At 26.0% G+C, this 15622-nt stretch overlaps 2 protein-coding genes and 1 pseudogene across 2 annotated transcripts; 1 reads left to right on the top strand and 2 right to left on the bottom strand.

Moving 5' to 3' along the window:
* Positions 1–1829: 1829 nt before the first annotated feature.
* LOC112687523 (cullin-associated NEDD8-dissociated protein 1) lies at positions 1830–9515 on the bottom strand. The gene is made up of 18 exons (XM_025560270.1): positions 9474–9515; positions 9228–9397; positions 8946–9159; positions 7864–8009; positions 6804–6947; positions 5612–6057; positions 5411–5544; positions 5169–5329; positions 4900–5105; positions 4545–4828; positions 4352–4483; positions 3944–4261; positions 3724–3884; positions 3422–3620; positions 2917–3363; positions 2607–2850; positions 2391–2537; positions 1830–2111 (listed from the first exon to the last, which is right to left on the bottom strand). Exons 1-18 carry the CDS (start codon positions 9513–9515, stop codon positions 1972–1974), a joined length of 3735 nt encoding a protein of 1244 aa, XP_025416055.1. The 3' UTR covers positions 1830–1971.
* A 327-nt stretch (positions 9516–9842) lies between these two features.
* On the top strand, positions 9843–12432 carry LOC112687524 (U2 small nuclear ribonucleoprotein A'). Its single transcript, XM_025560271.1, has 6 exons — positions 9843–10051; positions 10787–10934; positions 11227–11455; positions 11522–11642; positions 12025–12171; positions 12236–12432. The coding sequence occupies exons 1-6, from the start codon at positions 9970–9972 to the stop codon at positions 12310–12312; spliced, it is 804 nt and encodes a 267-aa protein (XP_025416056.1). The 5' UTR covers positions 9843–9969; the 3' UTR covers positions 12313–12432.
* A 176-nt stretch (positions 12433–12608) lies between these two features.
* Positions 12609–13502, bottom strand: LOC112687467 (annotated as a pseudogene).
* Positions 13503–15622: the final 2120 nt, after the last annotated feature.

The raw sequence follows: 15622 nt of genomic DNA, 5'->3' as shown, positions 1-15622 counted from the left end.
CAATATTTTTGGATTTTCTATGCGCTCTCAAAATAATTCGCAAGATAAAAATTGAACAGTTGGTAAAAGTAACCCCACACTACTGTAGATAATACGTGAACACGATTAATGACAACCAGAAACCACATTGTTTATTGTTACAATACAGCTTTCAATGGACAACGGTGTTATCTTAAATTGTATCAAATATTTGTAAATTTGTTCAACATTTTGAATTAATATGTTTTTCTTTTTTTCTCTTACTCGATAATAAATATTGCAGTAATGTTCATTATATGTGTTAGTATATTCAATATTGTAATAAAAACTTAAAAATGTGTATCAAATTATTTATTGTATATTAATATATATTTGTATATAAATTTATTTTAGGAATATCTCACAATAGTTGAATTTTTTAATTAATTATTTCATAGTTATGACAATGAATTGTCTGAAGTACAAAAATATATTTTTTTAAAAGAACAAAATTAACCGGTTTATCACAATAAAAACCGGTTTTAAAAAACTATAAAATATAAGATCAATATTAATCAGTTCTTAAACCCGAATAGAATAGTAGATAAATGAAAACCATTAACGACAAAAAATCATTATGGTTTGAAGTTCTGGTTTAAACTATATAGTTTCATTGAAATTGAATATTCAGTATTAATATTTGTATTTTTTACATTATGTGGTTTATAAAAAAAATATAAAATCATTAATTTCTAATAAATTCGAATAAACAGTTGTACCTTCTTAACATGTATTAATGAGATTCATAACATTAATGAATCTTTATTGAAGGATATAAAGAATATTTTATTACTCAATTTTTTTTTTTTTGTAATTAGAAACATCATCACTGTAATATTATTTTTGAAATTTTTTTACATAATTTTATCTATTATAGTCATCATTTAATCATTTACAATTCATTTGTTTATAATAGTTGTACCATCTAATTCCTATAAATAGGCGGTTATTCCTAAGATTTGTGTTGGATAGTTAACACTAAAAATTTAAGCCTCATTACTAGAAAGGATATATCCCCTATTAGTACACAAACAGCTGGGAAAAATTATAAAAAACATCATTACCACCTACTAATTTTTAAGAATATTTTAGTGTAATCTAAAATTAACGGTACAACATGGTTAATGTCTGGAATCCATTGTACACTTACACTGATAATACAGCAGTCTTGTAACGCCTGTCCCTGGTGGACACTTACCTTTGTGGAATTTATACCAAACGGAATTGCCAGCTTATCATTGATTTTTATACTAAGTTCAATATACCAACACATGATTGATTTGTCCTTTAACGATTTTAATAATTCCAAATAAAAATCATTTTAAATATGAATTTATAACCAATAACTATAAAATTAAATACTGTTTTTAAATCTGCTTAAGACTTATGTACTTATTACTAAAAAACCACACTTGGTATACTTTGTAATAATAGCTATATATTAAATGTACTGATTAGTAAAAAAAAAAAAATAATAAATAATTAAAACTTTAATAAAATGAATTGATACAATTGATTTGCAGTATAAAAAAAGTCAAAAATATATTAATATAAATTAAGTATTATGTAAAAATCTGAATAAAGTACTTTTCAACAGTTAGGACAAAAATAATAGTTTAACACGGAGAAAATGAAAGATGAGAAAATAATAATTATAACATCCAAATAACTTTCATATCAATGTGAGCCAATTAACTTTATTATTCACAACTTACAATCACTTTTAGCTAAATTCATTCTTGATAGAAAAAAAATCAATTTATTATTTGTAGGATTAACATAATTTATGAATGAATACAAAGGATAAACAGAAAATGTATAAATAAAATTTTGCCTATACACATACAAATTATTATTTACAAAATTCCCAATATTTTTTTCATAAGAACATATTAGAAGAAATCAATTGGTTAATGTGTAGGAAAATGTTTATTGAAAATATTTATGTTGTGCTTATTCACCCACTTCCATAGGAGTTGAATGATTATCAGATATCATTCCTGAACTGTCTCTTTGCACTGATTCGTATATTGTGTTCAATTCAGTAGAATTTTTAATTTGACATACAAAATCACTCATATGTGGATTTTTGTCTAAAAAAAAAAAAATTATACATATAAAACAAAATAATAATGACAAAAGAACATAAATTTAGTTACTTAATAAAACGTAAATTAATATCCAAAAAAAGGTTTTATCTTACGTTTTGTCATTCATAAATACAAGTTATTTCCCATAAAAATCTCGAAAAACAAATAATTTAAATCGGAGTAAGAATATTAATTTTAATAGCCTTTTTTTGCGTAAGTGTTGGTATACAAAAAATAAATTACAGCCAACCAAAAATAAAATATCAAAACAATCTCAATTACCTGAATCCGGTATAGTTTGTAAATTAACAACAGCTCTCATAGCAGACCTCTTAAGTTCTTCCATTTTTTCAAACTCCTGTTTTACAGAGTTTGCTTTGATTTTCAACATACATGTTTGTTTTAAAGGCTCAACAATTTTATCCAGCCCTAAAAAATATATATATATTTTTTTCATTATAATTGTTGGTAACTTATACACAAAGGTAAAAGCATTACTTTGCAACACAGCACTTGGTACAATTTGAGCCATTCTTGAAACCATTAAATAAGTGAGCATTTTTATATCATAATGGTCACGAAGTCCATTTTCCAAGTAGTTAAGATATTCAAATATGTCCAAACGATCTAAACATGAATCTAATAATGTATACATGCACTCAAATGCAGCCTTTCTTATATCTAATCCATCATCAACAGTATGCTTAAACGGTCCCATTTCTACTTCTCGTATTAGTTCTTTCTAAAATGTGTACAAACAAAAATTAATAATTTAGTTATAATTAACAATTTTACAACTAAATTTTACCTTGACAATAGTCTCTGCATAAAGTTTTGGAAGTACGGTATCGAGTAAATCTCTAACTAAAGATGGCTTATTGTGTGCTGCTGAATTAAATGCAATTAATGTTACCCGTCTAACATTTATATCTGGATCAGTAAGAGCACTTAAAAATTGATCCATATTCTGTCTAAGCAACATGTCTATTGGCTGTGGTTGATCAGATATGGTAAATTTAACTGCTGTCAGTAAAGTAGTTCTCATTAGTGCTGATGATGAAGATAGAGATGATTGCAAGTTTGGCAATAAAGTATATGGGTCAATTAATGTTAGTTTGCCTAAACATTCAGCAACTACATTACGTGTACCCTCTTCAGTACATTCACAATGTTTAAACAATTGTTGCCATATAGCTGGTACAAAGGGTTTTAGATTTTCGATACCATTAAGTGTAGATGACTCAAATGATATAATCTAAAATTAAATTACTATCATTAATAATTAATAATACTTATTATTTAAAGAATATTACCTCTTTTAAGGAATGTAAAAGTAAATATTGTCGTTTTGGTTGCATGTCAATCTCTCTTAATATGAAAGGTAAATATTGCTCCAAGTTTCCAATAGATATACTACCTAAACTATAACTTGCTGATGATTTTATTTCTTCAGAATTTGATGAGAATGACTGCAATATAGTTTCCTTTAAGTTAGGTACAGAACTTAAGTCTCTGAAATCAATTTTACAATAAAGAACAATAATAATAGTGTCAGTGTAATTAACTACTGTTGCAGTATATTTAAAAATACCATGTGTGGCAATGAAAAACTTACATGTGTCTTCCAACTTCACCAATTACTAATAATGAAAAAATGTGTTGTTGATCATTAGATGGATTAATTAATTCAGACATGAAACTATTTATGATACCCATAGCTTGAGTTGGTTGTGTAGCAGTTAGTGCAGCAACACATTTAGCTAAAGAATGGTAGGCCTAAAACAGTCTTGTGTTATAATTTACTAAGTAAAAGTAAATTATTTAGTGAAAATTACTTGTTTATGCAATGTTAAAGTAGGAGTACCAGTTGGTTGAGCCATTAATGGTGAGATTAAAAGTGTCACTAATTCTTGGTACCCAAACTGTGCAACATTGGTAGCAACTAGTGATTGAAAGAATAATAAAATAGCATTTAAGGCTGCACCTTGAAGTAAAGGAGATTTTGCTAATGTCATAACTTCAGGCATAATAATATTAGCCGAAAAAGACATAGCTAATGGTTGAATTTTAATAATGGTAGTAAGTAAAGAAAGTGTTAACTGAGCAATATGCAAATCAGATTCATTAATTAACTGCGGCAATTCAATAAGTATCTGTAAAAAATATAAATTAAATTCTTAAGTATAATAAATGTGAGTAAGAAACAATATATTTTGTAAAAATATCATATTATAATAGTTTACTTTATTCAATAATTCAGCTGAAAAATCAGTATGGAAATTATTTAGCAACATGTTAAGTAAAGCTAATGTACTTAATTTCAATGCTCTTTGATTTTTTCGAAGAAATGATGCCAAAATTAACACACCATCACTCTAAAAATATATTTAATAATAATTAATAAATCAAATTTTTTTTTAAATTTTTATGATTTACCAAAATGGAAGATAAATTGATTTTCAATGGTGAGCTAGCTACTCTAATAAGTGCTTTAACTGTAGTTAATCTAGTAATTTCATTCCGTAGACGATCCAAGAAAATGGGTAAACACACTTGTAACTCATTTTGAAGTACATCACCTAAATTACATATTATTTGTCCCATACAAGAAATCGATCTTTCTTTTACTTCTTGATCAATATCTGATGTCTTTAAACGAGAATATGTACAATTATACAATGGCACAGCATAGACAGAAAAGTTGAACTCTAGTTTTTGATCTAATGATAAAAAAAAATTAATAAAACAAGAATGTAAATGGTTAAAAATAAAATATTGTTTTATTATTTACCTAATGGACGAATAACTTTAACCATTTCTTGTAAAACAAGGAGTGCTTCAGCAGTGATTTTGTAAAATGGATCACCAACAGCAGTTATAATAGGTGGAATCAATTGTTCTACCCAAGGATGAAAGATTTCAGGAGGGTGTGATGTTAACACACAATGAATGAATGACAATGTATCAATTTTCATGTTGCTACTAGACTTCTTATCACTGTAAATTACCATAAAATCATGATGAATTCTAATACTTTATAAAATAAAAATTGTTAAATACCTTAAAGAATATTGAATTCCAGGAATTAAGGTTCCTATATGGTTAGTAAGAGCACCAGGAAGAACAATAACAAGTTCTTTTAATAAAGCTAAACAGTCAGTACGAGTTTTAACACTGCGTTCTTTCATTTGAGTATATATAGCTTTTACAATAGCAGGAACCTAAAATATGATAAATGATTTAAAAATTGTAAAACTATACCCCTAAGTATAATTAACTATTACTTATTAACTATAACTAACTTGAGATTGAAGAAGGTACATTGCTGAATCTTCATCTGCTATATCAGCATTCATATTATTACTAGTCAATTTTGTTTGTTTTAAAAGTGCCATGTAAACATGTAATATATCACTTTTTACATTTTCTTCTCTTTCTAAAATTTTTATGTGCAACTTAGAAAACTAATAAGTTAAAGATAAAACTCTTAAAATTAAATTTACCTTTAAATCGCTGAATCAATGATTTTGAAACATTTCTATACATGTCTGCAATCAAATCTTTTCTAGTAATTATTATACCTTCCAAACATTTGGCAGCTGCTCGTCTAACTTTCCAACTCATATCATCATCATCTGAATAATCATCCTCAATATCTTCATCTTCCATATCTTCACCATCAGTAGTATCCATAAAATTGTCATCACCATTTTCACCATTATCATCATAATTATAATTAGGATCATATGCTAAATACTCCAAACATAATTTAATTATGTCATTGGTATATGTTGCTGTTTCACTAGGACAGCGATTAACAAAGGCATCAAAAGCTTGCAAACAGTATTCACGTAGCTCATCATCATCAGCAGAATTTTCAACTAATGGTCCTTGAATTAATGGAACAACACGATCAACATGAACACCAAAACGATGACCAGCTTGGCGGCTATAAGATTAGCAAATAAATAACAAAATTAAAAATATTAATAACATTTAAAGTGACTATAGTAAAATCTTGTTAAGACGCTCTCGAAGGGGATGTTGTAAAACCTCATATTATGCAGTATGGTGTAATAGGCGGTATCCAACATAATATGCTCTTTAAACATGTAAACGGGATCCCACCTAATACACTTTAAAAGCGTTTTTAATGGGATGCTAGACAGAATATATTAAAAAAAAGTTCATGGTATTACATTTTATTTATTAAATAAAAAGAACATGAAAATGAATACGTAATTATAGAATGATACATATACATTTATAACTTACAAGGTTGTTATAAAATATTATACATTACATATACATATGTTGGGTTATATTATACATACTATGTATTATGTTTTGGAATAAAGTGGTAATGGTTTTATATTATACTATGTATGTATTATTTTTTTAAAAAAAAAAGTGGTAGTAGGTTGGTGTTTCAGTGAGTTTATTCTATAATTAATTAATAAGAATGTTTCCATACTACCTAAGAATAAATGCATCATTTTTAAGTTATCAGTTGTAAGTACCTGTCTCAATGAAGATATTGATTGTGTAGTATACAAAGTGTAAATTTTTATTAACATATAAATAGTTTTTTTTCTATGTATAATGGGTAAGTGCCTAGAAAAGAAAGTCGATTATGAGGGATTGCGTATTAAGCAGGCACGTCTTAACAGGGTTTTACTGTATTCAAAAATTTACCATATAGCTGCTATACACTGAATAGATGTTTTAGATCTTGCAGCTGGTGGTTTAGTTGATAAATCATTAACCAGATAATCAATAAGTTTAGTATATAATTGTTGATTACATGACAACACCAGATGACCAAGTGCAACAATAGTTCTAAAATGAACAAATGTAAAAATATAATAGTATAAATAATATAAGTATACAAGATAAAATTTAGTTAAAACAAAAAAAATGTATTAAAAATATATATTGATTGCCTAGTAAAATATATAACTAAATAGATCTTTTATTAATTAATTACTATTATATACTTATTTCTAAATAAATTGAAAGCTAATATCAATCCTCTACGTAAGTTGATACACGTAAAGAAATAATAAAATCAGATTTGCTCAAATTATAAAAAGCCAACATATTTCAAATTTTGGAAAAAAGATTATAGAGAAAATGTAATGTAATGAATTTGTAAATAATATTTTACTCATGAAGGTTTTTTTTTCCATAAGCATTAATGTAAAAAGATAAAACTATTTTGATAATTTTAATAAACAATTTAATACAATTTATCACATAAAATACTTTTTACTATTATTGAAACACATGCTAATTTAATTGTTCGGTATATTTATGAAGTTTAAATATTATACCACATATAATAACAATCTTTTTAACATTTATTTTATTTATAAAACTTAATTGAAGTAAGAAAAACATACTAAGATCATAAAAATATAATTATAATCATTAATGTAATATATTATTTTCATTTGTAAACTTTAATGTTAATGAATATGTTTAATTAACTAATATTATTGGATAAGAATTATTTATAATTTTTAGACAAAGATGAACAAAATCAAAAAGTAAATAATGATATTTTGTCTAAATAATTATACTTTTGATAAAATAAAACATTAACATATTGGAAAATATTTTTAAACAAAATTAAAACTTAATATTAAATTTTGTATGTTAAATAGTCAATGTTAATACTTTAATACTTGTAATGAACTCGCATTGATTAATTTTTTGAAATACTTATTCACTTTAAATTTTATAAATGAATTACCTTTTTCTAACTGCTTGGCGAGAAGATGTAAGTTGAGGTAATAATGATTTAAGAATAGCTTGATGAAATTCAAGTAATAATGATCCAAATCTTGATAATAAATCAGCAAGTATATCTAGAGCTTCCAATTGTACAGATACGTCTTGCTAAAAATATAATTAGTTCATATATATATGCTACCGACAATATGTTAAATATAGGCATTGTACAGAAATTCTAGGTATTCTACAGAATCCCTTGTACTGTTTAGCAATTTATCAAATTTCAATATATCTATAGAATTCCTAAAATTTCAATAGAATTTCAATGCTACGTTAGGTAAAGTATGAATATTAGAATATAATTAAATCAAAAAATGTTCATTATTTTAATAATTTATTTTTAATTTGTTTATACATACAGTATACAGTTAATGTGTGACACTTTTAATTACATATATTATTTATTTTAAATAAATATTTTTTGGTTTCACATTTTAATTTGAATGTACATTAAAAAAAAAAAAATCATCCAATAGTCGGAAATTTTCTTTTTTCTTCTGACCATTTAAATGTGGAAAAACTTCAGATAATATACCATCACATTTTTAATTTGATAAACATAAGGTAATTTTTTAATTTTCTTGGTTTTTTATTTAATTAGGTATAAAACATTCCTATATCTTTGTATGATAAGTAATCAATAAACACTAAATTTAAATTTGGATTTGATTGAATCAATTACATATTTTTCACTTAATCAGTCATTATATTACATTATTTTACCTATTTTAAAAAAATTGAGATGATAAACAACTTATCTGTCATACCATATAAATGATTATCAAACATAAAAATGTATGTAAAATATAAACATACTTACAAAGGTACACTAAAATATAGTTGTATGTCAACTGTAAACATTGACTGTTTGAGGATCAGTATTCTATAGAATGCCTAGTCACTATATACATTTTGTACTATCTCTTTTCATTTTTGGCATTTTATAGAATGTCAAGGTATTTTATAAAATGCCGAATGTAACAATTTTCAGGTAACATATATATTATCCCATAATTAAATACTGAATTCTAATAAAATTACCTTTTCAATAGCACTAGTTAATTTCCCAGTAATTCTCCTGCAAACATTTGCAGCTAATGGAGTATTAGTAATAGGCAGCTCGCTTATAACAGTCTTTAATCCTATACTACAAATATCTCTTAATTGTTCATTCTCAGATATCATATTAGTACAAAGAGCATCAACAATTGTTTCCACTTGGTTTTCTTTTACTTTATTAACTAGTGGTCCCAAGCTATAATTAAATAAAACTTAAAATGAGCACTCCATAAATAAAACAAAATAATAAAATGATAGTCTTACCACTTGACAGCAAGATTTTGAACTTCACCATTTTTATCTTCTAACAACCTAAGCAACATTTTCACCACTTTACGTTCAGAATCATCATCAAGTTTAATGCTGTCTTTTTGCAACTCTGACATCAGATCGTTGGTCGCCATAAACCGGAAGTCTTTGTCGCTTGAAGTCATCTAAAACAATATGTAAATCGTTCATTGTTGTTCAGAGTAAAATGATAGAATATAACTCTAAAGTAAATTTACATACTTTTTCAAGTAAATGAGCTATTTGATACGACACGTTAGCCATGGTTTAATATCTACTCGTTATAGCAATCCAACCAACAAGACAAAAAGTTTCAACAGTCGGATGCTATCCAGTAATACATAAAAGTATAAATTTAAACTATTATTCCATTAAACGCGTTTTGGACATTTATATAAAACGACAATTGATTTGAGGTAAAATTATAACTTGTAAGAAAGAATAAACACGGCAAGCAAATGCGGCAAGTATAATTAACATTGTGTTGTATGAAAACTGATTACAATTTTATAGCTTCTCAGATGCGAGTGACTAGTTACCGGTTACCGGACTTCATTCATATCCTTATCTAACTGAATTCACTGTTGTGTTTACGTTTTTCCCGACTAGCGTCATGTCGTCATGTTGGTTTAATTGTAATATTTATTATTTTAAAAACATTCATCTCGTTTGAATTTAAATTTATCTATATAAGATTTATGCCAATAAATAATTAATCATGGTTAAACTTACTACAGAATTAATCATGAACTCGTATCAGTTCATAAATCCTGTGAAGGATAGAGAACTGGATTTAAGAGGTAAGCATTATAATACAATAATGTGGTCAGTACTTGGTTTGTTACACAAACGTATCTTGTTGTATTTTCAACAAGTAGTTATTTGTCTGTAAAAATGAATAGTTTATGTACTAGAGCAGTGGTTTTCAACCTTTTTAACAATGCGGCACACTTCATCTCCAATAAAATTTTCTCGGCACACCAATCTATAAATTATGTGAACCATATTTTTTATATATATATATATATATATATATATGTATGTATACTGTTTACAGCCTACTCTATTAGAGGGTTATTTATTGTGAAATATATTAATACAATCATCGATCGAGACGGGCATACTTACAATAAATAATATTATATGTATCTACGATTAGTTTGATTTATTTTCCTATAGAATATCAATAAATAACAAATACATATTTATAAAACAATTTATAGATTTATCACAGCACATTTAAAGGGCGCTCGCGGCACACCGGTTGGGAACCACTGTACTAGAATAAAAATCTATAGTTTTTATACACTTGTTTTATTTTTAAATTTCCTCGTTTTATTAACTTACTTAATTCTTATCGCAGACTATTCTTTGAAAATATGACTTTCCATTAATCGGTGTATTTTTTCCACTTGACCGTTTTTGTTTAAACTAGAAAAGGGAAATTAGTATTTATTGTTAAGTTTTTATAACCTATTAATATCTACATTATTTATATATGTGTAATTTTATTCAACTAATACAAAATGTTACAGGTTATAAAATACCTCTTATTGAAAACATGGGAGCAACTCTAGATCAGTTTGATACTATTGACTTTTCTGACAATGATATCAGGAAAGTCGATGGCTTTGCATATCTCAAACGATTGAAAAATCTTGTATTTAATAATAATTCCATTGTGTAAGTATTTACAAAATTGTATATATATATATATATATATATATATATTTAATTTAAAATATAATATTCAGTCATAAATTAAAAATTATAAATAATTGATAAATATTATTTTCTTACTTTATTGATATATATATATATATATATATATATGCAGTGTATTTTATAAGAATTTTAGCATCATGAATAAAAGACCATAGTATAATATGTTATTTTTTTTTAAAATTACAAATTACTGATAATTTTTTTTTTTTATTTGCTTAAAAATGTGTTAAAATTTATTTTTAATTTACAGTCGTATAGCTGATAATTTAGATCAATGTTTGCCTAATCTTGAATCTTTAATCTTAACTGGTAATCAGATACAAGAACTTGGAGACTTGGATCCTCTTGCTTCACTTCCTAAGTTGAAAATGTTAAGTCTTTTGCATAACCCAGTTACATCAAAAGATCATTATAGACTATATGTAGCACATAAAATTCCTCAAGTTCGAATTTTAGATTTTAGAAAAGTTAAATTGAAGGTTTGTTGTCGCTTGACAATTCAAAAAATAAATACAATAGATCATACTTTAAGTATTATTTTACAGGAGTATGAAGCAGCTAAAGCATTATTTAAAGGAAAAGAAGGAAAAGAACTGAAAAAAAAATTAGTAAAAAAATCTAATTTATTTGTTCCCGGAGAAGGATTGGAAAGCAGAAAAGCAAATGGTATTAACAACAATTTTATTTTATTTTAAATATAAATATTTGTATTTGTTGAGTTTTATTTAACATAGGTACCAAAAATGTAGAGAAATACTAAATTTCTTCATTTAAAGTTATATATTGTCTTTAAAGAAATGTTATTAAAATATTAGTAGTTTGTAGTTTTTTTTATACTAACTGTTATAAATGCAATAAATTTATCTATTTTATAGATATAATGTTCAAAATTAAGAACATTATCTAAACAAAAAATATTTAAAGTAAACAAAGTCTAAGTGTCTTCTTTATATTTTTGTTGATATTGTAATAGAATTATTAGTAAATGTATTTATTATAAGTCCCGTTAAATATTAAAATTGATTTTTATTTTTTATTATGAATTTAGGTCATAGTCAAGAAGATATATGGAGAATTAGAAAGGCAATTTCTGAAGCATCATCATTTGAAGAAGTTGAACATTTAACTAAGTTGCTACAAGCTGGACAAATCCCTAACAAAGTCTATAAGAAAAAGTCTGGTGCACAAAATGCAGGTAAGTTAACTGTTCACTATGTAAAAATTATTAATTTATATATAAAAATAAACTGTTATATTAGAAGAAAATATTGAAGAATTTGATGATGATGAAGAAGAAGTAAATACGAATGAAGCACCAATACCCATGGAACAGTAATGGTCCTTTCCTGATTAACCATTTATTATACTGAATGCTATATTGTTCAGTTATTATAATTTGAAAATAATATGTTTAAAATAAAATCAGTTTATTAAATGATAAGAACAGATACATATACTATTGATCTTTTATTAATTTAGAATATACCTAAAGTTTGGTAATAATTCATCTAATTTAAAAATGTCTAACTTTAAAATTAAATTATAGGAAAATTTAATAAAAAAAAAAAAAAGTTTTACTACAAAGAAAACCAGTTTATGAGCATACGAGGTGCAGCTAGAAAAAAACCGGACTGATGCTGGAAAAAAACATTTATTTACAATTATTTACAATTTCATGTTATCTCCTTCAATGTACTCTCCTCCTCGGTCTCTACACCGCTCCATATGAATTTTCCACTGTTCATAGCAATGCTGCAGATCATTTTCGGTAAGTCCATACATTACTTCCATCGCTTTTTCTTTTACTGCTTCAACAGTCTCAAATCTAGTTCCTTTCAAAGCTGACTTGACTTTAGGGAAAAGAAAAAAAGTCACAGGGGGCCAAATCAGTTGAGTAGGGTGGATGATCTAAGATGGGAATATTGTGTTTTGCCAAAAACGTCTTCACTGACAACGCACTGTGAGTTGGGGCATTGTTTTGGTGAAGGATCCATGACTTTTTTCTCCACAAATCGTTCCGTTTTCTCCGTACTCGCTCACGTAGGGTAGCCAGGACGCTAATGTAGTAATGCTGATTCACTGTTTGTCCCTCTGGTACCCAATCAATGTGCACAATCTCTTTAATGTCAAAAAAAAAAACTATCATCATTGCCATTTTGGAACCATTTTTGAACACACTTTGTTTATGTTGAAACTTTCATGAAGAATCTGCCTAACACTTTCCTTGTCAACTCCTGTTAACTCAGACACTGCTCTGATTGTTAAACGGCGATCTTGTCGAACAAGTTTACCGATTTTTTCAATGTTTGCATCAGTTTTTGCTGACAATGGTCTGCCAGTGCGAATGTCATCACTGGTGTCTTCGCGGCCATCTTTAAATCGTTTAAACCACTCAAACACTTGTGTTCGCGATAAACAATCATCGCCGTACACTTGTTGTAACATTACAAACGTTTCACTTGCAGATTTTCCTAGTTTGAAACAAAATTTGATGTTAACACGCTGTTCTTTCTGTACACTCAACATTTTTCGACGCACAGACAAAACGTCAACTACTTAAAACAGAGGCCACGGGCAGACTGAGTGCAGGGGGCAGATGAAACTCGAACAGTAGGCGGAGCGAGTGTCACGTGACAGGCCATGCGACTTTCAGCCTTATTGCATTCGTTTTATTGTTTCACCAGTACTAGTCCGGTTTTTTTCTGACCGCACCTCGTATATTACATTAAACAGGTTAAATATTAAAATATTTATGTACTGTTAATATTTAGAGACTCCAGAATAAGTCTCAAACCAACTATCATTAAAGCACATTTAATATCATTGCTTATCTGCAAAATGGGTTGTATCTAGTAATATTCTTAATAATTATTTATTTATTTTTGAGATAATTGAATTAAATAAAAAAATTAAATTATTAAATGGTTAATATTCGTAAATTAGTATATAAATAAATAAACAAATAGTCTATGTATAGAAATAAATAAACAAATTTATGTTTAGCTTGGAGTATTATTACATTTGTAAAGTACAACTATTATTGAGTTAAAAATTCACTGTCAGATATGTACAAAGTTAATAAAAAAATCGTTACTCAATACTCGTAATTTTTTGACTCTATATATTCATGATTTTTATTTTTTTATTCGAAACCAGTCATATTTAACAAATATGATTATACTCAAAGTTAAACATTTTTTTATTTATTTCTTTTCCTTCGCCATTCTCTCAACTATTTGGAGTTGAGCACCTTTTTCTACGTATAAATTATTTGTTTATTTATTTATATATAAATTTAATAATTTATATAGTAATATTGATTTTAAACAACTATTCTAACCATTGTTATATATATAATATCATTATTAAAAACTCTAATGCTTGATAGTCTCTTATTTGTTTCCAACCAAGCCTAAATCTACATTTTATATTTAAAGTATATACGCTGAGAAGTGTTTTTACAACACAAGTGTTTTATTTTAAACAAACATTAGTTTAAATTCATAATTATTGTCTTAATATTATTTAGTGATTACAGTGTTCTTCATTTAATAATCTACATTTCACCATTCAACTTAAATTGCCTGGATACCACTACCAAAATCATGCTTCAAACTCAACATACCAGGACAAATTATTTAATTTTACTTCGGAGCAATACTTCATCGTAACATATATCTTTATTAACTAATTCCAAAATTAATTTCAATTATTTTCTTCTTATTTTATTTACTATATCTTGTCAGTTTGATAAGATTAATTGATATTGTAAATAGTATATTGTACTCAAATAAAATTAATATTAAATTATTAAGAAATATTCTTTAATCTTCTTATAAAAAAAAAAAAAAAAAAAATTAAAAAATCTAAGTTAATATAGTTTTTTAAGCCAATTAATTTATATCAACTACTAAAACTAGTTGAGAAATACAGTATCAGTAAATAAAAATATACAGCAAGATTCAAAGCAGAAACATATATCTTCTTAAATAGTTAGGCCTGCTTAATTTATACTTAATTTTATTATACAGTCGACTCTTGATAATTCGAAGTTGACGGGACTTTTGAAAAATTTTAAATTACCGAGAGTTTAAATTATTGAGTAATTCAAAAAAATGAGAGAGCAAAAAAAAAATTTAAATTACTGAGTTAAGAGAAAAATTTTGTTTTTTATTGTACATAATTATTTTAGCAAATTAGGTGGTATTAGTTATTAATTGTTTACAAAATGTAAATTTTAACTATATAATAATTTTACCATGTAAATTAAATTATTATTATAAAAAATTATTTTTTGAAGAAACCTGTAATGATTTTCTGTTTCATTTTTTCAATAGTATTTTTTGAATTTGACTTATCACAAGAACTTTACAATTGACCAAACGAAACTAAAATAAAACTACATTCGGTTGACAGCTATCGAAGAGATAAATTACTATGTAGAACCCCTCTAATTCATTACCTTCGAGACTAGGGGTGTGGTCGGAACACAAAAAAGGTCAGATTATCTGAATATAAAGAAAAATTTGAAGACAAAATGTTACCAAATTTATTTATTAAATTATCTTAAATTTTATTTTTAATTACATACATATATTAAATCAAATAAATAAATAAAAAATAGATAAATAGTAAACGGAAATTAA

This window comes from Sipha flava, unplaced genomic scaffold (genome assembly GCF_003268045.1).
Source record: "Sipha flava isolate LNK unplaced genomic scaffold, YSA_version1 34_pilon_pilon, whole genome shotgun sequence".
NCBI classification, from domain to species: Eukaryota; Metazoa; Arthropoda; class Insecta; order Hemiptera; family Aphididae; genus Sipha; species Sipha flava.
The sequence above is the reverse complement of the archived record's forward strand: the minus strand, read 5'-3'. Positions and strand labels throughout refer to the sequence as shown.

Coding starts and splice junctions, on each gene's coding strand:
- LOC112687524 (XM_025560271.1), top strand. CDS start 9,970: ATGGTTAAACTTACTACAGAATTAATCATGAACTCGTATCAGTTCATA. Junction 10,052..10,786: donor TAGAGAACTGGATTTAAGAG/GTAAGCATTATA, acceptor AAAATGTTACAG/GTTATAAAATACCTCTTATT. Junction 10,935..11,226: donor TTTAATAATAATTCCATTGT/GTAAGTATTTAC, acceptor TTTAATTTACAG/TCGTATAGCTGATAATTTAG.
- LOC112687523 (XM_025560270.1), bottom strand. CDS start 9,515: ATGGCTAACGTGTCGTATCAAATAGCTCATTTACTTGAAAAA. Junction 8,010..8,945: donor TAACTAGTGCTATTGAAAAG/GTAATTTTATTA, acceptor TTATATTTTTAG/CAAGACGTATCTGTACAATT. Junction 3,364..3,421: donor TTTTACATTCCTTAAAAGAG/GTAATATTCTTT, acceptor ATTTAATTTTAG/ATTATATCATTTGAGTCATC.